Source organism: Oryzias latipes, chromosome 1, assembly GCF_002234675.1.
Source record: "Oryzias latipes chromosome 1, ASM223467v1".
Classification (NCBI taxonomy): domain Eukaryota; kingdom Metazoa; phylum Chordata; class Actinopteri; order Beloniformes; family Adrianichthyidae; genus Oryzias; species Oryzias latipes.
In genome coordinates this window covers 8,234,366-8,258,437 of record NC_019859.2, presented here as the reverse complement: position 1 = coordinate 8,258,437, position 24,072 = coordinate 8,234,366, and the positions used below count along the sequence as shown (strand labels likewise).

The 24,072-nt window shown below is 41.7% G+C and overlaps 2 protein-coding genes across 3 annotated transcripts in view; one reads left to right on the top strand and one right to left on the bottom strand.

Moving 5' to 3' along the window:
* Positions 1–8,248, bottom strand: part of krt222 (keratin 222) — a 28,108-nt gene extending 19,860 nt beyond the window's left edge. The window contains exons 1-2 of one of the 2 annotated variants that reach the window (XM_020712817.2): positions 7,951–8,248; positions 1,986–2,189 (exon numbers count right to left, since the gene is read on the bottom strand). In XM_020712817.2, the coding sequence (XP_020568476.1) occupies positions 1,986–2,189; positions 7,951–7,956 (210 nt within the window). In that variant the 5' untranslated portion in view covers positions 7,957–8,248. Of the gene's footprint in view, positions 1–1,985; positions 2,190–2,381; positions 4,328–7,950 lie in introns of those variants that run through there. The other variant, XM_011494044.3, reaches the window with a different exon arrangement.
* Positions 8,249–20,535: 12,287 nt separating this feature from the next.
* On the top strand, positions 20,536–24,007 carry LOC101167517 (keratin, type I cytoskeletal 13). The gene is made up of 8 exons (XM_004065665.4): positions 20,536–21,012; positions 21,699–21,781; positions 21,928–22,084; positions 22,563–22,727; positions 22,810–22,935; positions 23,016–23,236; positions 23,331–23,392; positions 23,484–24,007. Exons 1-8 carry the CDS (start codon positions 20,653–20,655, stop codon positions 23,588–23,590), a joined length of 1,281 nt encoding a protein of 426 aa, XP_004065713.1. The 5' UTR covers positions 20,536–20,652; the 3' UTR covers positions 23,591–24,007.
* The last annotated feature ends 65 nt before the right edge of the window (positions 24,008–24,072 follow it).

Sequence of the window (24,072 nt, the reverse complement as noted above, 5' to 3'; positions counted from 1 at the left end):
TTCAAATGTTTTCTCGACAAGCATTTCTTTCTGTTCATGGGTAGAAGAGGTTTTTATTTAATTAAGTCCACAAGTTCTGCATTTTTTTGGTTGATGTTTTTGGTTGACAGATGGATGTGTCTGTGGGTGAACTCAACAAAGCTTGCTTAACTTTGTCCCGCCCAGATAACCTTCGTCAGAAAGTGTGTATGGATGGACAAAGTAAACATCAGGCTTCATTTTTACCAATCAGACATTTCAGGATGACGTCAAAGACTATTTGATATCGTAAATATTTCTGTGATTTATGGAGCTCTAAAATTTTTATATTTTTGTCTTATTGTTATCTTTTTCACCATAAAGAATTTGTCAGTAAAAGTCAGAAGGGGAAAACTCCTGGGTGGTTTGAGGAAGATTGAGTACACCCAAAGACCTTTGTCTTTAGTCACGTGCAAATATTGCTGAACTACAGCTTAACTAGTGTCTCTTCCAGCCCATGATTAATATGTTTTCAGCTGAAGTCCAAGTCAAACCTCTGTCACACCAATGAGAGATGTTTCCCCAAACAGTTTTGGACCTCTGTGCCATCATCTCACATTTATGCAGGAGATGGGAAGAGGGGTTTGTAGGGGTGTAGAAATATTATTCATTGTCTGTTTTACAGCCCATTGTTGTTTGTATAGGTCTACAATGTGGTTTAGGAAAGAAGTTCTGAGCACAGGACACAACATTGGAGTCAGTTCTGCTCAAAATGAGCTCTGATAGGGAGAAAAAAAGAGACACAAAGACAAAAAAACCCTCATTCCAGCACTTTCTCTAGTAGTTTATCTATTGATAAATGCTTTCACTTCATCTTTAACATGTTTACCCACAATTTATTGTACAACCTTTTCTTTTGTGTTGCTTTTTAGTGAAAATTCCAAGTGTTTATGTCCCTTCCTGTGATCCACTGAGCCTGTGTTTTGACTGTAGGCAACCAGACCAGAGTTCATTTGCAATTGAACCATGTTTTCAGCCACACCAGGGATACCTATCATTTAAAGTGCTCTTTCTGAAGAAACAAACTCTCTAGATGTTAACATCCCCACGCAGAGTTTATGCAGCACTTTTAATCCAATCCTTTAAAGAAATTTGGGAAATATTTATCAGAAATATATAAAATTACTGCCATCAAAACTGTTAGTATTAATCATGAAAGAATCCTTGTGTGCAAAGAAACTATTCCTAGTTGTGACACTTTTAAATGTTTACCCACCCTGAATTTCCTTTGTTTTTGTGTGATTCCAACCTTTTACAATGCAACACACCCACACTGAGTGAAAGCCAAAGATTAAGTGGAATAACCAGATTTTTATGCCTCATATCATTAGCCTCTTATGATATTAATAAAGGTGAGTGATTCAGAGTGAGATCAGAGCGGTAATAAGCGGACAATCCTCTTAACCTGTCACGAAAGCTCTGGATCAGCAGACAATAAAAAAATAAAACTGACTGAGTTTTCTTTTGTGGTCATGGCAACCGGGCTGCGGGAATAAAAGACGTTTTTCTCTGGCGCTTACTCCGGCCCCACACACAGAAAGTGACAGTTGGGAGCGCAGGAAAACTGTTGAGTCATATGAGATCACGGCGGCCTTGGAGGCGGAGCAGCTTTCCGCATTCCTTCTGCGTGTGAACGCCGCACTCTGACTGATGCTCGCCATCCCGCACAGCAAGTTCTTCTGATGTGATCCTGCTGCTAACTTATACAGTATTTTCCCTTTGGTCGCCTTTTTTCACAACTCACTCTGGTGTCATAAAGCTCTAACAGCATTTATAGCCTCAAATACCATAAACTCAAAGCTCAGGTTTCAGCAGGAACTTTATGAGGGTAAAGATGTCAGATGATCCTTTTATTTGACAGGATGTAAGACTTAAAATGTACTGATCATTTAGTTTTCTGGAAAGCCTTTTATATCAGTTCTCTCTTGTAATATTCCCTGTTTTATCATTCCAGACAATCTTCTCACCTGAGCTCGGAGTTCTTTGAAGGTCTCCTCCTGCCGGAACCAGTCCTGACTCCGGAAAGCGCTCCTGACGCTCCAGTCAGCTATCTGCGCCTCCAGCCGGCGGTTGGCCTCCTGAAGTCTGTTGACCTGTTCCATGAAGCCCTTGAGCCGGGCGTTCAGCCCCAGCATGGTCCGACTGGAGTCCTGCAGCAAGTCCATGGCCAGCTGAGGTACACAGAGAGCAAGCGCGTAATGTTTTCAGCCCCGCATGACCTGCAGGGCTCGGCCGGCAGAGCCAAATTACTGTTTGGACCTTCACAGTAATCTGAGGTTTCAACTCTCCCAGCAAACAATCCGCCTGAACTCGCATGCTGACAAAGTCGTTTAAAAGGTAAATGTTTACCCAGCCGCACTCACTTGAAGCGACGTGGCCCTCGAAGGGAAAGTCTCTCAGATTCCTCACCAGGGCCACATCCCACCACAGCTGACCCTGACGCAGAGCAGAGGAGCTCTGGCTGTCCCGAGCAGGGATGTGCGTCCCCCCACGTCCCCCATCGCCCCCCAGGCAGCATGTAGGAGATCAGGGAGGGGGTAAACACTGGACGCAGCACTTACATCATCCACAGGCCCTTTGTGCTCTCTGATCCAGGATTACTGAGCCGCTTTCAAACAGGCAGGAACACAAGCTGTGTGGGGAATGTTCACGGTGACCGGCGCTGTGCTGTCACACAGAGCACCACTCTAATGAGAGGACTCGGAAACTGTAATTAATCTGTGGCCAACATCTCTCGCTCCATCACAGGCTGTCTTTATATACTGGAGTTTGCATTTGTCTTTAGTTATAACATCAGAAAAAGTCCAAAAGCTACTTTAAAAGGCCTTCACCTCCAACACAACTCTAGTTTGTTGTTTATCCAACTCATCATATCAGGTGTTGGGGTTCTTCACAGCACTCATTTTTATTTTGAACACCTCAGCGACGCCTCTTTTCCACATTGTTGCAGCAACAAGCCCATCTGTTTTTGGGATGCAGAAGAACCATGAGGTCAGGTGACCCATTGGTTTTTTACACAGCTGATATGATTAGTTTTGCTGTTTTAGGAAAATGTTGTGAGAATCTGTGCCTTTTTGGTTGAGTTATCATCGTTTTGTGTTCTGTTCACCACCCTGTCACTGCACACCTGGTTCAGGTCAAAGGTGACTCAGCTCTTCTGTTTGTGTTGGTTCCCATCTGTCCTGTTTTAAGTCTTTTAAGTTTTGTCTGGTCCATTACTTTGTTTCTCTAATCAGCTGAAGGTTTCGTCTTGTTGATCTTTGTTCTGTCTTTTTGCTTTTCATCACATCCAGATGGAGTCGTGACATTTAAGGCCAGTCTTCCTGCATTTTGGGAGAAACTCCACCATTTCTGACAAATGTATCCTGATTTGTTGTCTTTTTTTATTCTAATTAAGTTTGAAGTTATTTAAATCAATTTAAAGCAGATTTAGGGAAATGCCTTAAAGTCAATAGATTTTTCTTCCGTTCAGAAGAGTTTTTAATGACATGCAGAAAAAACAGAAAAGTTGCCAAGCTGTGAGTAACCCTGACTGGTCAAAATACCATTGAGTTCAGTGATGCTACAAGTTGCAGCTGTACAAAGAAAAAAATGAGACAATTTATTTAAAGCTTCTTCCTTGACCGTTAATCTTCTTTTTCCTATTTTGATGCGGGAGAATAAACCACTTACTAAACCAAAGGTACACTATCGTATCCCCCACTAGAGAAGATTAATGGTCTTTGTCAGAATAGTAGGACACTTTATTAGAACACTGTTCTTGCATGTAAACTGGGTGGTAATTGGTGAGTAAAGCTTCACTCACAACTGTCTTTGCAGGTGGATACGGGCTGTCTGCGGTTGAAAAAGCTCCAAACCTGTACGGGGCACACAGGTGGCCTACAGGAAATCAAGTCAAACTTAACAAAGTCCACTCGGTGAGCTTGTAGAGTCAATATGTTCATGCACATTTTTTTAAGGGCATTCTGCAAGCAACAGGTCGTGGTGAACAATTTTACAAGACGTAAGGGTTAGTAAGAGTGAAGTACTTGTATTTGTGCTGTTCATGTGAAAAGTGCTGCTTGACTGTTAACGGAAAAATGAGTAAACTAGACAACCAGAGCAAAGTGTGTGAGGACGTCCTACAAGTGTCCTGCGGGCACTTTCATATCCCCTGCACACCTCATGTTCGCAGCATTTGCGCGCTGTCAGCAAGGATCCAGTACTCGCACCTCAAAACGACTAGAGTGTGGCATAAGAAAACTGTACGACAGCATCACCCATGCGTATAACTTACACTATACTTACACTATTACAAAGACTTAACGATACACTTACCACACACACAACAATCGTACGTTTTATTTTGATGACCCCCCCCCCCCCCCCCCCCCCTGGAGGTGGTCGTAGGAGCTGCAAGGGAACTACAAGACACACATGCACTCCTCTCTACGACCCGGGCCTGGAAAACCCAAACACAGCAGCACCAGTACAGATGCATGTGACGAAGGCTTTAGTTTCTGCCTCTTTGTAGGCCTGACAAAAACGAAAAACTGGGAGTCTGAACAGATGGAGAAGGCTTTACACTCTTAAAGCAGCTTAGACAATGCTTCCCTGTTGGGAGATTAAAAAAACTGTCTTGTTTACAGTGTTTCTTGAATACATTCACATAAAATAATTAGGCTATTTTTAGATCTTATGTCTTATTGCATCATGACTTGTCCATGGTCTGAAGGCTGAACTTAAGCAAACAGGCTGGAGAAGCCAAACAAAAACAGTCGAGAGCTGCAGCTTTGCCTTGTTGCCCAAACATTGTTTGGTAAGCTTTTTTGGATTAAATACAGACATCACAATGACACATTACTAACAAGCAAACACCGTTACTGCTAAATCTCTCTAAACTAACTTTTAATATCCAGAAGAGTTTTAAAGAAAGCTGTTCTTTGACCACACGGTCAAACAGCCATCTTTGTTCAGTGACATCACCACCTTTCTTAACAGTGCACTGTGAAAGCAAAGCAAAGTCTATGAGATGTTCATTTGAGAAAAAGCTGTCCAGAGGTGCATGGTGGTGTAGTGGTCAGCACTCTCACCTCAAAACAAGAAGGGTCTGGTTCAAATCCAATCCAGGACCTTTCTGTGTGGAGTTTGCATGTTCTCCTCGGATTCCTCCAACAGTCCAAAAGAATCCATGGTTCATAAAGTCATTAATCCACCTACGGGTTAATTGATGATTCCAAATTCTCCCTTAGGTGTGAATGCAACTTGTCCAGAGTGTACCCCGCCTTCACCCAACAGTACCAGGGATAGGCTCCAGCAGCCTTGTGACCCAAAAAGGGATTCTGCGGGTTTGGAAAATGGATGGATGATGCGTCTTTTTGGGGAAATGTGGAAAAAGAAAGTATTTATCCAAACTATTGATCTAAAGCTTGAGGAGTTACCATGGGAACAACATTTAAAATATGAAGCTATTACTATTGTTACAAAAATATAGAAAAAAAAAAAAAAACCTCTTCTGCTATGGAAATATCGTGGATGAATGTGAGTTTTCACAGAAGACTGAGGTTGTTTTTAGAGCAGAGGATCACAGGTTTCTCACAATCTTTTGGTCATACAGTCACAACACACATACATCAAGTTCCCAAAGCTGTCCTTGTTTTCTACATAGAATTGAACTACATTCACAGGAACATTCTGTCTTGCAGTGACACGAAGACGATGATCTTCTACGAGATTAGACTCCTGGAAATCCTTGTTGTCAAGCTAAAAAACCTCAAGTAGTTTCCACACTAGAATGGAGCCATAGCCCTCAGCGATCAGGCTTACAGTAAAACAAACTCTCTGCTTCATTTTGGGACCCAACGCTTTACTTTATGACCTAGCTGATGACGAAGGTTAGCTCAGGTCTGAGGAAGCTCTTCAGGGATGAGGAGAAGCATTTATTTATGTATTTATTTCAATTGTATATTTTTACTTCTTTTTGTAGATGTTTAGAGCGGTGTGTTTCAAATCACCCTCCAATCATCTTTTGATCTATTGTAAAAGCATTTCCAGTGGCCTTTTAATCAAGATTGTGCTGTTTTCAGCCAGAATAAAAACCTGTGTCGTTTTCTAAGACATAGTTTCTGCAGAGCGGCAGGAGATCAACGGAAATCTGAGTTGTGAGCAGCCCCGCTCCCCCTTCCTGTCACCCATACTTTAGAGCTCCCTGGTTACACACTCTTGCGGTAGTTTACAGCCCCTCACACTCCCAGCTGCAACAAAGAATTGAGCCAGAAGCCAGCTCAGACGAGGAAAACAAAGACGTTCATGGATCTGAAGCATCAGAATGGAGCTGAGCAGGGAGCTTGGGGCTTGACGTTGTAGCTTCTACATCGCACCTACAAGCTTTTTCAAACTGCATTTTTTCTCCTGCTCCTGATTAACAACAATTAGAATGAAGTCCTAATTTTCTTAATATACATGCTCCATCATCAGAAAATGTTGCAAGAACATGTTAAAAACATCAAAAACAATTTTCATCAGAGTGGGTCTATAACCAAGGTAATTTATTTAGTTTTTTTAGACGTTTTAACATAATTCATTTTTTTACAATTGGTCCAAAGAATCTACTTGTTGCTTCTGTTAACTTGGCTTTTGTGTTTTTGCCGTGTTTATCTCTATATTCTCTCAGATCTATGTGGTCATGGCACATGATCACTCTACTGCAAGCCTCTCTGACTTTGCATCACAACTTAGTTGACTGTAAAACTGGATTTGGCTGGTGCCCAAGCGAGCCTGCAGAGATTTAAGCAGAAAAAAGTTCAGTGATACAGATCAGGTATGATGGAAGATGCAACACTATGCACATGTCCAACTGCAAAAACACGGATTCCCACAGGCCAAAAATTGAAAATAGAAAATATGCTTAGCTCTATGACTTTTTTATTCTATCAGTCCAAAAGCCAATCATCTTTTCCTTAATTGGTAGATGATTAACAGAAAGAGGCATACTTCCACAATAACTTTGATGCTCCATGTTCTAAAAATACCAATACGTTATAATTTTTCTTCAGCATTTTCCACGCTAAAAAGATAAAATCTACAGTAGCTACTTGCTTTGGTTTGGTTGCCAGAGTGTGCATTCATGCTCTGGCATGCTCGGGATGGATTTCCCGCTGTAAGTGGGCCCTGATCTGGAATTTCTTCCTGTACATCCATTTATGGGATGTCCTTCCTCTTCCTATTCCGGATTTCAGACATAAGCTGGATGATTTTCCGAGATAAGAACAGTTGGTTTCATCAGAATGATCTAAACAAACTCAGATCACAGAGATAAATACTTTCTTTTTGTGATTTCATGTTCACTTTCCTTCAGTGTGGAGCTCCTTGAAATAACACTGGTTGCAAATCAGTGCTTTATAAATAAAACTAGTAGAAGTCTAAAACCTCTGGTCCAAATCCCTGCCTGGACCATAATGCAACCTGGCTTTCACTTGACTGCACAAGCCCAGAATAATAGAGACCTTTCTTAGTAAATGATGGTCTGATACATCAAATTATTTTATTTAAACTCCAAATCTTTTCCTGTTTGCAGACTCTGTCCACAAAGAGCTGCTTTGGTGAATTTGCAAAGACTGTATGAAAGTGAATTTGTTTATCTAATGACTCCTCCTGTGAGCAAACAAGTGCAAGAGAAAGACAGGATGTGGTGGTTATTCATGGAGTCTGCTCAAACAGTGCCTCGGTCTAGACTAGTTCCTTCCAAAGGCGAACTGTTTGAAGTTTCCGTGCGACACTAGCGGCTTTTCAGTGTACTTCAGGTCATCTGATCCAATAAGCTGAAGCAAAACAAACTGGAAGCAGAATTTGTCCAATAACTGGTTTCCAATGGTGCGAAGGTTGTTAATTAAGCAGAAACACAAAGCAAGTCAGCCAAGCAAACACAGCCAACAACACTGCTGTGCCACTTACTGTCATCAGACACCCACGCCCTCTGGGGAGGATGGCCTCTCAGGCTGGTGAGCGTTCGAATCCTGAGAGAAGCTTGAAGCTAAGGGCGTAGCTGCCAGCGTCTGGGGCAGATGATTTCTGCTGTAAAGTGAGAATGCCACAGAGCCTGTTTCTGCACGGCGTGCTGCTCCGTCAGCCATCCACAGATGTCTTCTGACGCTCGCAGGAGTGTTGGACGAGGTCCGAGCTGACTTGTTAGTCAAATGTTGACAAAGAGGTGGATGCCTCAAGGGGGGGAGGGGGGATGCACTGACAGAACAGTGGAAAACAAAAGCAATCAGCCTCTGATTAAGGGTTCAGTACCCAACAGCGGCCTGACCTGAGTGACTTTACATTCCTCCGCCTTAGCTCTGGGAAGGGGGGGCACTAAGGTGCTCTTTGATCCTTGTTCTCCACAAAGAGAAACTCTCACTGAGCGCGCTCGAGTGAAAGTAGCTCACAAAGGCTTTGATCAGTTTTGGAAGCATTAGAAAACAAACTCCGTTCAGGCAGGTTAGTGTTGAAACACGTCGCTCTGACTTCAGAACTGAATTGAAGGCCTTTGTGACCTAAATCCACACTAACAGAAAGGATTATCCTACTATAAACTCCTAACCAGACTTCCTTGTTAAGGCTGAGTTCAGGGAAATCCCACGAGCAGAGTTCATAACAGAATTTGCATATAAAATCGTTCAACCTGTAGCTCAAAGATTTAAATCGTTATCATTAGCGCCCCGTGGCTCATGCCTGCAGCTGTGTTCTTGCTGACAACAGCGTTTAGCATCACAACAGCAGGTTCTAGATCATTTTACCTGCTCACTGTACTGAAGACGTCTGACTTTGATTGCAAAGGGTGGCCATAACAAAGGAGATAAATCCACAATAATTTTGTATTGTTTTTCGGACTGATGTGATTTTTGTTTTTTAACCTCTTAAAACATGCGTGGAGATCACAATTTGGGGTATATTACCATAGTAGTTAATTCTGTTAGCTCAAACGTTAGCTCAGATCTTAAGAGGTTAAGCTTTGAGGTTGTGTTCCCTCACTACAACTCAGCTAGTGCACTTTATAGAGCATTAACCATTTTGTCGGAGTGTCCAAATCCACAAGTTGAAAATCCAGCGCCGAGAAATTTCCCAGGAGTCTCTGGAACACTGGATTAAGGCTCACAAGATTGGCAAATATAGACCCCAATGCATTCCATTTCAACAATTTGTCATTGAAAAAAATGTATGTCAGTGTATTTTTCATGAATCAGCCAAGTTTTCATTTTCAGAACACAGTGGATTCCTAAACAGTCTTTTCCAAAATGTTCCTATTTATTAGGTTTTTACTTTAGCACATGGGTGACGTTGTATTGGCGGGGAGAAAAAAGAAAAGTAGTGAGTGTGTGTTTTAATTGCATCAACATCCAGGGCACAGGATGGTGCTGCCTTATAATACAGGCTACTGAGGGTTTGGGAGCAGTGAGGATAGTTGGACACAGGTTCAAATAAAAATTCAGTTTTCCTCAACAATCATTGTTTACGGTTGCCATGACGGCATCATTAGCACTATGCTAGGATGTGTTTACCCTAATTCCAACTTTTCACCACAGTCTGGAGCGTCAGTGAGGCAGAAGTAGAGCAGTCAACCTCTAGTCGGGAGGTCACAGGTTAAGTGACATTGTGCTAGTGCCAAAGTGTCATTAGGTAAGACACTTAACTGTCATAATACGTAGGAGTGACAGACCCAGGTGCTGGAACCCAGAATGATCAAACAGGTAAGTTGTTGGTAAGTAGAGATTAATCTCTTAATAGAGAATAGAGAGTTTGGCAGAATGATGATCCGGACTGGAGCGTGGCTCGTGACGTGGCTGGAGGTAGTAGCGCGGCCACAGGAAAACAGGTAAGCTGTAGGCTACTTCCACACAGGTGACCTTCGTGGCAGTGAATCCTGGGATAGGGAAACAACGTTAGTTTCGTGGCAAGGCAAACCCAGGTTAGACATGAGCAGACTGGACCAGACAAAGTCACCATAAGGGGTAACGAACTGGCATAGAATACTGGAGCTGGGTCTCCTTTTGAGCAACAGAGGTGAATTGATCACAGCTGGTGGAGTCAGGAGCAGAGCAGAGAGGGCGGGGAAGGAGGACTAGCAGAGGCACCATGACATTAACTCCACGTTGCTCCTGGTGGCTACAGGTTGGTGCCTTGCTTGGGAGCGGAGCTGCCATCAGTTCAATAAGGAGAGATCTTGAAAGGGTAACTGAGAGATTTAATGGGAAAATATAATTTGTGCATGAAATAGTCCGTAGTCTTTGGCGGCTGGGCTCTGGGGTGGAGACATCTTGCATGTTTGTGATGACTTCAGACCATTTGAAGAGGCCTCAGAGCTTAGACGCTGATGGTGGTTCTGTCACTCTGAGGCAAAGAGCCAGGAGATGAACAGGGCAAAGGTGGATCAGAAAATGTTTGGAATGGAGATATACAAACTTCTATGAATGTAACCCTTGTGCTATCCTAGGCACTTTAACGTTGGGAGTTGGGTCATCTAGACCCACTAGACCAGAGGTGGGCACTGAGGGCCGCAGTCCTGCATGTTTTCCAGCATACCCTGCTCTGGCATGTTCTAATTGGCTGGACACACCTGAAGCAGGTAATCAGCCATGAGTAGGGCAAGATTATTGGCTGGACACACCTGAACCAGGTAATCAGCCATGGGTAGGGAAAGGCTATCTTGAAATCATGCAGACACACCGGCCCTCGAGGCCTGGAATTGCCCACCCCTGCACTAGACAGTGCGCTGAACCTTTTTTCTTCAATGATTTGTGATCTTCACTAGTTTCCATGGATTACATGAAATCTTTCCACCTTTATCCACCTTTGTCATGGTAGGGAGAACACGTCAAAGTAAGGGTGGGGTCATCTAAGATAGCACAAGGGATAAAGGCAGGAATTTGACTGTTATTGGCTGTGAGGCATTTTAAATATTGGCTCAGAGTGAGGGAGGACTAAATGATGACACAGAGCAAAGAATCATCAACCCAGCATACCTAAAGATGAAGTAAATCTTCCTTATTGACTTGGCGCCATAGCTTCACTGTGTGTGAGTATGGGACTATAAAGTGCTTTGGGCTTTAATTCAATTCAGTTCAATTCGATTTTATTTCTAAAGCTCAATATTACAACAGTAGTCATCTCAATGGGCTTTCTAATAAACATGAAATTATAAAGAACATGAAGTCCTACAATTCAACAGGTAATGGCTAAGCTAAACTAAACTAAACAGACTAAGCTAAATTTTAATAGAGGTGTAAAACTGTTGTATATAGTATACAGCATTTACTTTGTGTGTCTTGACCTCAGGAGCTTGTGTGACAATTTTGATCATCGTTCACAAAAAAAGCTGCTTTAACCTCTTTTGAGGTTGTTATGGGGAATGGTAGGGGACGTACCCAGGCGCGGAGAGGAGGCAGGAGGTTGCAGGATAACAGGGCTTTAATAAACAAAACTACAAAAAACAAAACCACTGCATACGGCAGGCTAGAGACTCGAAACACTCAAAACACTAAACCAGGGAACAACACAATATGGACCAGCACAGGAGGAAGGGAAAGACAGGACTTAAATACATACAAGGCAACAAGACACAGGTGGAAACACTCAGGACTGATGGGGCAAGGTAAAACTCGAAATGACAACAAAACAGGAAATACTACAAAATAAAACAGGAAGTTAACTCAAAACATCACAGAACAAAAAACAACTTGAACACAAAAGCAGAAAAACCTAAAACCATGACAGTCATGGCTGAAGCAGGCTGTCTCCATACTTTATTACAATGGAGACAGCCTGCTAGTGGTGGTGTTTTTGATTTAATTTTAGAACACAAAAATAATAATAACTGAGCGTGTGCACGTTTTCTTACACTTCTGCAACAATAGGGAATTAAAATTTGTTCTTGTATTTTTTATATATTGTGTTGCTTCTTAACAGTTGTTGGTTGGGTCAGAAGTGATGTCCAGCGCAGCTTTTCAGTGAAACGAAAATGAAATCGGACATCTATCTCTCAGGTCTTGAGGCAAGAAAAATGTCTCAAGCTGAACTTAATTACATGAAATTATATTTCAATATCTCTACAAGAAAGGCCAGGCAAATGTTCAACCTGGTTCCAAAGGATCATGGGGAAAAATAAGTTTGAAGGAGAGACACAAATCCTGATATAAACAGTCATCAAACCTGTACATGAACTAATGCAGTGTTTTTCAACCTTTTTTGAGCCACGGCACACTTTAACCTAGACAAAAATTCCGCGGCACACCAGCGTCCAAAAAAAAAAAAAAAAAAAAAAAGCAGAAACTCATAGTCTGTACTGATTTACAGCATCCCCCCTCCCGCAATCTCACATGCATTTTTGTGATAATTGTGGCAGAAAAAGCTGGAAGTTGCAGCTGTTTTTTCTAAAAGATGAAATCAAAGTTAAGTTAGAAAATTTTAAAACTGTTTGATGTGTGTTTGTTGTGTTTTCAAGACGTTTAACAAGGACTCATTGTGCACTCAGGCGCTGTCCCTTTAACCCAATGCATTATGGGAGATGTAGTGTGAAAACTGCCGCAAAAGGGCAGAAAGACTAGCGTCTCTGAGCTTCATTGTTTTGTTCACTTTTTCCACGGTCTGATACCGGATTCTGTGGAAAGCTACACCGCTAAAGACGAGCTTTAGCTGGTATTTTTGTTAGAACTGAACGACTTTTTGAGCTAAATTGGAACAAGGAAGTTAAGACTTTAACCACTTCTGATTGGTCAGACTGCTGACTTGTGATTAAGCCTTCAAGAATGATTGGCGGAGACAGTTAAAGGAGCAGGACGTTTCCGCAAACAGCTGACGTTGCAGCTAAATCGCGGTACCGTCATTCTTATCAAAATGTCTTTAATGGAATCAAATAAACACAAAGAAAAAATAATTTTATGATCTTTTATATTCCTAACTATTCAGTGTTTTATCAGGGTCTGTTTGGATGAACAAAGAGCGGATATCCTGGAGATGGTAAATGTTTTTAGATCAATTAATGAGGGCAATTTTCCATTGCACACCTGACCATCTCCCACGACACACCAGTGTGCCGCGACACACTAGTGTGCCGCAGCACACTGGTTGAAAAACACTGAACTAATGTAATGGCTTCTATTGTCCATTGCCTTCATGGCAGCTGTTATTATAAAGAAAAAGGTTTTCCTGCTGATGTTTTACTGTTGAAAAATTAATCAGTTAAAAAATATTCAATCAGTTAATTCATGGGAAAAATTGCAAGAGAGGAAGCAGAGCACATGTTTGTGTCATTCGGAACGTTCCTGCTGAAGTACATGACATCATTCCTTAAAGCAACAGTATAAACTCCTCCCAAAAAACTCACATTTTATAGCAAAATCTTAATTCAATTGGTTTTCTTGGGTTATTATTCTTAGTGAAGAACAGCTGCTGCTGTCCAGGAATTGTTTATGTAAAACAAGCCCAGATCATCACATATTCATCACCATGCTTGACAGAAGGCTTTTACCTTTTGTTATAATGTGATCAAGTGCTCAGTGCGTTTAGACCAACCGGTTGACCCGTCTTTAGGAGTGGTTATTTTGTTGGTAAAGATTGACAAATCTGTATCATGTTAGCACTTAACAGCTGTGGTATCTGAGTTTTGGCCTGTTGTTTCATTGTAAGCTGATTGTTCAGAGGAGTTTAGGAATGAAAAAAGTGACGTCATGATGTGATGCTTTTTATTAGGATCAACCAAAAGGATTCTTTAATTTAAACTATTTTGAAAAACATCAGAATGGTAAAAATTTGGATTTTATAGCCATAGTCACGTCATGGTGCCTCTGGCAGCTCTCCTCCCCTTCCCCTCTATGCTTGGTTTCTGATTCGACTCAGCTGTGTCCACTCTACTCATCATGCCTCCAGACCTACTTAAGGAGATCCAGAACCAGTATTCATCGCCAGTTCGTTGCCCCTGATGGACCCACGAGTGGACACCTGAATCTTCTGTCTACCCGAGCAGTTTTACCTCACGGATTCATCCTGCTACGCCACGAATCTTTGCCGTACCTCCAGTCACGTCACGAGCCATCACCCAACTTCCAGCTCCGCCACAACTCCAAGCCACGCCGGATATTAATTAACTCTACTTGCCTCATAGCTCACCTGTGTTTTCCTTCCTGGTTCCAGCATCTCGCCTAGCAAGTCATGACAAGTCACTTTGATATAATCAGATTACGAGGAAGATTGTATTATCAGTATCAGGATGCTTTCGGTCATCTTATTTTAGTGAAAGTTGCAGAATTGATTCAAAATGAAATAGATTTTTTAGAGAAGGGTTTGAAAATCTGCTTTTGCACTTGAGCAGTCATGTCACACGCATCAGGTGAACCTGAATGAGCACATTCTCAAACTTGATTCTGACCTTTTAACTACACCTGACAATCCTACACACCTCCCAGTTACACACCGATCATACTAGACGGGACACAGTGTTCTGTGCTCAATAATGATTCCAATGCAATTCCAAAGATTCCTCAACGAAATTCTAAGCATGACTGGAAGAAGAAAAGTATTTTTCTTTCACCTTGCAGCTGACGTAGCTGAAGTGAAAGACGTCTGTCATGCAAACAATGATGCAGAGTGACAGCCTGGGAACGAGCAGAAAACAGTTTGCTTTGTCCACATCGAGTGTATTGAACCTAATGCCTGTTTGCTTTTCTCAAGTGGCTAAATATTCCTCTGAAGAGGCTTTAAATGGTGAGGTTTAGCCAGAGATAAACATATAATGTAAAGCATGATCGTTTGTCTTTTTCTAACTGTCTGTCCCTCCCATGAGCATTCATACCTACACTTTGGTGCTTTGAGTGTTTCTGTTCGATGAGTCTTGGTTCAACCCATCATCTCAGCGGCCCTACTGCTGAACACCCCCCCAACTGTCATGTTCAAGACCAATTACTTGGTACTGGCATGCCTTTAGGAATGTGCCCTTCCCCCGTCTGAGTGACAGCTGATCTGACACACCTTGTGTAACTGTTTTTAAGACACAGCACGCACAAAATATCCCCGGGCTGCCGGGCAAAATGTCACGTAGATAATGGTTTTCGGTCCGATTGATGTTCTTCCAATGAAACATAATTATTTTAATATTTTCTTCCAGGATGACTTTACAGACCTTTAAATTTGATTCTATAGGTTTGTCACTTTTGTGCTTTTTCTGTTTGCTATATTTGTTTTTTTATTCATCAATAGGTACTAATAGAAAACGTCTTTACCACTGAGCTCTGCAGTTTCATCCAGAATCTTTATCGCAGGTCTAAAAGACAACAGATTCAAAGATGCGCAATATTTAGCTTTGCGTCTTGGTCAGTAAACCACTTCTTTGCCAGAAAGGGGGCTTGTCCGGGATTAAGGTTTCTTTTAAAATAAAATAAACAAACAAAAATTAAATTGATAACTATTTATTGGAAATTGATTTTGCATTACTGTTGCCCAAACTCCCAAAAAACCCTGTGCATTAATGTATCTGCATTTATTTGTAATTCAGTCAAAAAGGCCTTTCAATTTTTTAACATTCATAACTAATATATTCTGACTTTTTTACTCTTGAGATGGTTCTGCTGCAAGTTTCTCCCACTTTACGACTTGCATTAACAAACCAAAATCACTTCAAGATATGTTAAAGACACTTACAATGTCCCATGATTGAGGCAGTGTCTCACTAACAAAAGTCTCAATCACAACTGCCTTAGGGATTCAAATGGGCTGTCTGTCTCCCTGGGTGAGCCCATGGAGTGTAAATATTCTTTTTTTTTAAGTTGCAGGGAACACATACAACACTAGAGGTTAAGTAAGGTGAAGTAGCTGAGCTGTAGGCCTGTCGTATGGATTTTTAACATTTTTCAACCATGCTTCACAAGGAGCCAGTTGGTGCTCACGTGACAAGTGCGCACTCCTGACTGTTAGAAATGAGGAAATTAGACAATTAGAGTATAGTTTGTGTTGGCCTTTCTATGGGCGTTCTACAGGCACTTATGTAAAATGTGCACACCCCATGTGTGCGGCATTCGTATGTGGTCAGTAAGGGACCAGTACTTGAACTTTATTAATGACTAGTGTGGGGTAAGGGCCCTTTACAACACCTTTACATCATAAGTATGTGCAACTTCAATTAGCCTTACAAATATAATAAATGTACCACACTTATGACAATTGTACATTCCATTTCATGGCATTCCTTGAGATGGCCATAAGGGGCTCAAGGGAATTGTAAGACACACCTGCACTCCCCTTAAGATACAGCCTCTCTTGAACCCTCCACAGGCTCGGAAAACCCAAAAATTCACAGCAGCTGTATGGTCAACCTGTCAGAAACTGCTGTTGGAGGACCTGAAATGTAGGAGACCAGGAATGGTGACAGAAAATAAAACATTTAATAAACAAACTGAAACATGACAAAACCATGGAACCAACAAAAGGTGGCAAAGCAGAAAAGAACAGATGACCTAACAAGAATAAACTGAAAACCAGCCACTTAAATAGACTGAGGGCATTTAAATAAAATGAAAGAAAGCTTTGGATCTGATTAACTTGAAACTGATGTAACTGATAAAGGGTGACTAAGAACAGGACCAAAACATAACCAAAACTAAACCACGAAACCTTTACACAACCCTGTATGAGTGCATGGGACTAAAGCTTTAGACAGGAGCTGCAGAATTAAAAAGAATTCATCAAACATTAGTTATTTTTAATCCTAAAAGGGTCCTCAGTCCAAAAACAAGCTTCAGAGGGTAATTGAGGATCCTAGAATGTCCCTGGATGTGAATGTGTTTGGTTGTGTGGCTCTGCACCAAACTGTTCATGGTATACACCACCCTTATATAACAATTACTGGGATAGGCTCCAGCAACCCCATGACCAAAAAAGGAATTATGAAAACAGATAGATAAAACCAAAAATATTATATAACAAAAAACCATTGATGAGCATTTAGACGTGGTGGCTCCGATAAATAAATTATATTTGAAAGGTTATAATGAACATAGTTTCATTGTAAATTTCTTACACAGCTGCCTAAAAATAAACAGAAGAAGCCCAACATTGCAAGATATTTGATGCCATCAATTGCAACTGATTTATGAGCACAGCAGTTCCTGACAAAAGTTTGTGACTCAGTGGAATCTGATCAGAAAATTTCAAAACCGGGAAAGACAGAGTGAAACTAAAAAGACATGCAGAAGCAGTTCTAGTTCAAGTTCTAAACTGGTGCAGCTGCTGAGGTAAAAAAACTGGAAAAACAGAAGTGCACCCCTCTCCTTTAGATTTTATGAAAAGGCTTTGAGCATCCAAACCCCATCTCTTACCCTGTAGCTCTTTAAAATAGCACATTTTTATTGTCCATTCTAAATTAAATGAATCTCTTTTCTTTTACTTAAAAAAAGTTTTCCCTTCAGTTCTCAGGTTTAGTTTCTAACCTGCAAGTCAGCACACATCTTAAAACTTCATTATGTAGAGTTGTAAAAATGAAAACAGGTAAAAACAGAAACTAAACTTGAGAAAATTAGATTGAAAAGTGACTGATCAATTGACTGAAATGAGTCAGTTAGAACCCGATAAAGGCTGACAGAGACAATTAGCCAGATGTGAATAGTGTACTGATGACTTCGACAATTTTTTTAAGCCTTTCAGCAGAACTGAAAGCCTGGGAATTCCAAGGAACCGTCAAAAGTCAAAGCTGATTGAGAGCGGCACATAAATGAAATTAAGTAATAGAAAACATGTCTAACTGCCAAGACCAACGTTTATCAGATAAGTATTTCAGACAAATGATGCAAGACTGGATCGTTTTTACTTGGCTTAGTTTTAGAAGAAATTCACAGGGAAAAGAACGTGTTGTCTGTGCTACACATTTCTGAAAGTGGTAGAGAATAAGAGAACAAAGATCCTGTGGGATTTCCAGATCCAGACTGACAGGATGGTAATGGCAAAACAACCATACAATGTAGCGGCGGATAAAGAACAGAGGAAAGCCGTTGTGGTGGATGTGGCAGTACCAAGTGACGGAAACATCAGGAAGAAGGAACATGAGAAACTGGAGAAATACCAGGGACTCAGAGAAGAACTGGAGAAAGCATGGAAAGTGAAGGTGACAGTGTTGCTCGTGGTCATTGGAGCACATGGGGCAGTAACCCCCCAGCTGGAGGAGTGGCTACAACAGATCCTTGGAAATACTTCAGACATCTCAGTCCAGAAAAGCGCAGTGCTAGGAACAGCTAAGATACTGCAGGAGCCTCAAGCTCCCAGACCCAAGCTCAGGTCCTCTAGGGACCCGAGGGAAATTACAGTGAGGGGGGGGGGGTTATGTGTGAGTGTGAGTGTTGATAAATTACAGTTCTATCTATCTTTCTATCTGTCTGTCCGTCCGTCCGTCTGTCTAGATTTAAATTTAAGTAAATACCTAAAGTGCCTAAACTGCCTAAAATTGCAGATCTAACAGAAGCTCGTTTCAGTCAGACAAAAACTCTTGCAGTAGAATACATTTATTTCACATACTTAATTTACATCTTAGTTGGCATTAACAAACTTTGATTGGCATAAGGCTCCGTACAATTCCATGAGATAATTTCCATAAACTTTAGGGTAAGAAACCCCAAACGGAGCCCACAGGTGGAAGCCGGGGAGGAGGGTGGGGGGACGAATGCAGCGCTGCGGTAAAAAAGAGAATGAACGGCTGCACACCTGGACTTAAATAGAACGCTGAACAGGTGAGTTAATTAACCACCGCCCTAGGGGGGGGCGAGAGACTGCAGAGTTTTTGGCTGCCTGAAAGGCGAACTCGTTCGCTGTTTTGGAGGCGATTTTTCTCAAAACAAGCTTGGATACGAGAGAGGAAAGCACAAGAAGGAAAAACCTGCAGTCTTACTCATCTTTTAACTATTACTGAATATTTTGAGAAGGGCGTTCACCTGCTCACTGCAGTGACCAGAGAAACATTTTACAACTTTTTTAGTTGACATGTTTCTTCAGATTTCTGGATATTTTTCTGAACACCAATGTTGTCCATGCTACATGACTTAATAGACACCAATATTTGGTAAATTGCGGCCTTCACTGCAGTAAATCACACAAGAGTTCACTTACAAGTGAACATATATCTTCATTTTTAAGTGAAATTCACTAATTTGGTCTACAGCAGATAAAAGATGAGCCTCATCACCTGACAAACAAAGAAACCAGAGAAAATGAACTCTGCCCTGAACTAAAAAGGGTTGATGTCAAAGCACCCAAGGTCTTTTTCCCCTTAAACAATCTCCTGCATCTTTTATTCCAGTAACATGAAGCATGTCTGTGCAGATCCACTGAATTGCAGATGACATTCAGCTATATCTATAAATGTATTATGATAAATTCCAACTGTTTCTGAAGTTTACCTTTGTATTTAAGGCTGCATGAATTTGGTTTTTCACCTTTACTATTTGTATACTTTCTATGTATTCTACTGTAAGCTTAAATGCTCCAATTTAGTCTTCAGAAGTATTCAGTTAGTGTACTTCCTGCACTACACGTACATGGTCTCTCGTATACTTGGTATACTTATACTCAAGAATACTTAATGAAATAATTTGGCATAAATAATAATATTTCTTCTTATTATTATTTCATAAAATAAACTTCAAATGTTTTTGAAACCTAATGCTCAACACAAAAGTAAAAAAACTGTAAAAAAGTAAAACTTGCTGAAAGGTTCAATACCTAAAAATATTATGTTTGTCTAAAATAAAAACAACGCTCAATTTACAAATAGGATGAAGAAAAGCTGAAATTATGGTTTATAAATAAGGTTTAAATTGTCTAATATAATGCCAAAGAGTTTTATTTAAATTGAAAATTAATTAAAAAAAAAGTTTGAAAGCTTAAGAAGTCTAATATTGTGTTTTAGATATTGTGTTAAGTGATGCAAATGCTATCTGAAGAAAGTGAAAAGAAAGCAGGAATCAATACTAAGTTGACAAAAATCTTTGTAAGCTGAATCTTCAAAGCGAGCAAATATTTAACAAACATTAAGGTGTTTTTTGTGTGAAAATAATTAAAGAAGATTTAGTGTTATGTAATTCATAAATTAGGCTTATAGATTGTAATAGCAATCCCCTGTGAGTGAATTCTCTCTCCAGGTGAGCAAACAGGCCCAGCCTCTTGGAAGGCAAAAAGAGGATTTGATCTTTTATTTTGAAAGAATTAAATATTTCATACAATGAAGTAACAAAAAATCCCCTAAGATTTCTTAAAGGAATTGAGGGATTTTGGACAAAGAAGCAGCTTCAGGACATAAGACCTCCATGATCATGATGCAGGTGGTTCATGGGTCTGGACCTGTTTTGGTTCGGTTCTGTTGTTTGTGGGATGGTTTCAGGGAGGAAGAAGTCCTGCATTCCCACCTGAGCCTCATCTTTCACGCAGACTTAATCACAGCTGCGTGCGCAGCGGCTCACATGCCTTGACACCCTGTGGGATGACATGCGCCCTGGCAGCCGTTACTGATCGTCTCCACGCCCTGTGACACCTGTGATGATGCCTCCACGGCCGCTCCCTCTCCCTCCACGCAGGTGCCTATAAAATCCATCCTCTCAGAAAGCCTCGGCACCTCCACTTCGGAAGACTCCTGCAAGCAGAATGACCTCCGTGCGCTTTTCCGGACTATCCTCGAGCATGCCCCGCCGCGCCATGAGCGTCCACAGCAGCGCGCCCACCCGGATGTCGTACGCCTCCAGCGGTTTGCGCTCCGGCTTTGAGCTTTCGGATGCGCTCGGCGGGGGTAGCGCCGGGGGGGAGCGGTTCTCCGTGTCCGGCAGCGAGAAGGCGACCATGCAGAACCTCAACGACCGGCTGGCCTCCTACCTGAGCAAGGTGCACGAGCTGGAGGCAAAAAACGCCAAGCTGGAGCAGCAGATCCGGGAGTGGTACGACAAGAAGACCCCCACCGCGAGGGACTACAGCCACTACCAAAGGACCATCGACGACCTGCGCTCAAAGGTAAACGCCGGGGTCACCAAAGGGCCCCCACCCCCAGAACCGACAACAACCAAGCAGAAAAAAAGCAATACTTTTTCCATGATTCAATGAAAATCGTCGTGTTTTTAAACATGTGATTGTGACATTTTTAAGATTATGGAATATTCACCTAAAGAAAATTAAGCTAAGAATTATATTTCTGAGTATTTGTATTATTATTCAAATCGTTGTGAATCAGGAGCAGACGAAAAATTGCTGTTTGAGAGAAAAAAGAAATTGCCTGTTTGATTGTTCTGCTCCGAGCTCTCAGTGATGGGGAGGGGGGGGGGGGTTGCTCGCGCTAATGGTCCCGCCCACAACCCAGACACGAATTTCTGAAACATGCAGTTTTCTGATTAAAAGTCCACTGGTGATGCTTTTACAACAGATCAGAATATGATGGGAGTGGGACTTCTTCTTAAGTAAAACATTCTAAATTCAGTTTCACAGAATTTCTAATGCAGTTTTTTCAGACTCCAAACTGATTTTTCTCAACATCACAAAGACTTTCTTTAAAACAGTTATCCATATAAACATCAAAGTAGACCTAAAAGGTTTTCCCAGACTTTAGTTCCAGATTTTGTCCACATTGTAAATTGGATTTCAGTGCCTCACTAGACTCATGTGGTAAGCGGCCTCCAGACCCACCAGTGTTTTTTGTGTTCCAGATCGGCTCTGCTGCTCAGGCCAACGGCCTACTGATGCTGCAGCTTGACAACAGCAAACTGGCAGCAGATGACTTCAGAATGAAGTAAGTGCAGAAGATCTTCCCTTTGAAATGTCACACCATCATCATCACTGAGCCGTAACGAGAGAGAGGTGGCGGTAAAAGTAGAGGAACTGGTTCTGTTCTGTAGTTGGTTCTAACATTAGTGAAACACGTTTCCGCCTCTGCAGGTATGAGAACGAGCTGGTAATGTGCCAGTCTGTGGAGGCGGACATTCTTGGGTTACGCAAGGTCATGGACGACCTGACCATGACGCGGTCTGACCTGGAGATGCAGGTGGAGGGCCTGAGGGAGGAGCTGGTCTTTATGAAGAAGAACCATCAGGAGGTAAGGGCCTCACAGAAACATCTCCAGCAGACAAAAACCTGCTGAGAAATGCAAGAGCTTTGTTGTGTCAACAAAGTTACGCTATAATTTTCCTCAAAGTCTTGAGATGTACACTAGTGCAGTACTCCGCCCAGATCACCTTATACAACAGACTTTATCCGGTAATGTTGTTTCATGAAACAACAACCTGAACAACTCCAGAACAGAACTTTTTTAACAGATGGATCTACGCTGCTTCTTTCTCTGTCAAGAAAATTCGGCCCAAAAGTGGCTCAAATCTGCCATTTCTGAACACCAACAGCAAATCCTGTCAGCACTGGGTCATTTCTGGCCCGCATTTCATAATTTAATTTTCCTGGATCCTATGAGGCCCAAATGCCAAAAATATACCTGGTCGTGTGGTTGCTGAATGTGAACCGATCAAGCCCAGGTGACTCCTCCACCTCCTCCTTCAAGTTTCTGTCTCTAACCTTTGCAGGATATGGCAGCGATGCGCAGCAATATAAGCTCTAGCTCTGTCAACGTTGAGGTGGACGCCAAGCCTCAGGAAGACCTAAACCAGGTTCTGGAGGAGGTCCGATCTCAGTACGAGGGCATTGTCACCAAGAGTCGCCGAGAGATGGAGGCCTGGTACAAAGTCAAGGTAAGAAATCTGGAAGCCTCCTGCAAGTTCTTAGTCTTGATTCAGAGATGGTGAGCTGACCGTCCTTTTTGACTCCTGGCAGTTTGAGGAACTCAGCAAGAAGACGACCTCAGAGGCAAATGAGCTAAATCACGCACAAAGCGAGATCAATGACTTGAGGAGGGTCTTGCAGGACCTGGAGATCCAGCTGGAGTCTGAGCGCTCCCGGGTAACCAATGCTGAAGCAGCAGAGCACAATCACTTCAGGGCCGTTTGACAAAAGTGGTAACAACTTTTCCCATCATGCAGAAATCTGCTCTGGAGAGAGAGGTGAGCGAGATTGAATTCCGGTACAGCCAGATGCTCAGTCAACTGCAGGGCAGGGTGAACGGATTGGAGGCCGAAGTCAGCCAGCTGAGGGCCGACACCGAGAACCAGGCCATGGAATTCAAGAGGCTGCTGGACATCAAGACCAGGCTGGAGATGGAGATTGCAGAGTACCGGCGACTTCTGTGTGGAGAAGAAGAGCAGTAAGTTGTTGCTTTTTTTTGGATAAAGTTTGCCACAGAGTTTGACTTTAAGATCTGCAGCTGTAATCTGACCGCTCTTCTTCCTTTATTCTAGGACAGTCAAGGTGGCTGAAGTCAAAAAAGTGGAAGTGAAAGAAGTGAAGACAGAGGAAAAACGTGAGTTAACAGTTTTTTTTTCCCATTTATTTCTGCACTTTCATGACTAAAAGACTCAGTCTAACTTTTTTTTTCCTGTTGCCCCCTCCAGGCAAACCAAAAATCAGTCAGAGGACATATGTGGTGATTGAAGAGATAGTGGATGGAAAGGTGGTATCTCGCAAGGAAGAAGTTAACTCAGAGGACTTGGACCCATAAACTGATCCAGTAGAGGAAACCTCCTGTTTTTAGCTGGAGGACAATACGAGTCATCAAATTAGTCTAAATGTTCTCATCAGTAATGTTTCCTGAGCTCTGAACATTTATGTATTATCATTGGAGAATTGTGACGAGACCATAAAATACGTATCTGTGTTTTAGAGCAAGAAGTATTGTTGGAAAGTTTGTCTGCAGTACCACAGGCGCACTGTAGGTGTCCCTGTTTAACCTTAAAAATGAATATTCAGGAAACAAAGATAAAAAAAACTGTCTTTTGATTCTCTTTTGTATGCTTGTAATATTTGTTTAATTTTATGAATATCTTTCTAATGAGAAATATTCTCTAAAGGAAGGTTTATGACATTGGTTTCACAGACTCAAAATTACAAATAAAAGCACCGAAAAGGCTCAACTGTGTCCATGTGTACAGCTTTGTCTTTTTCTATTTTTTCAGAAAAAAAAGTTAGAACTATACCATTTTT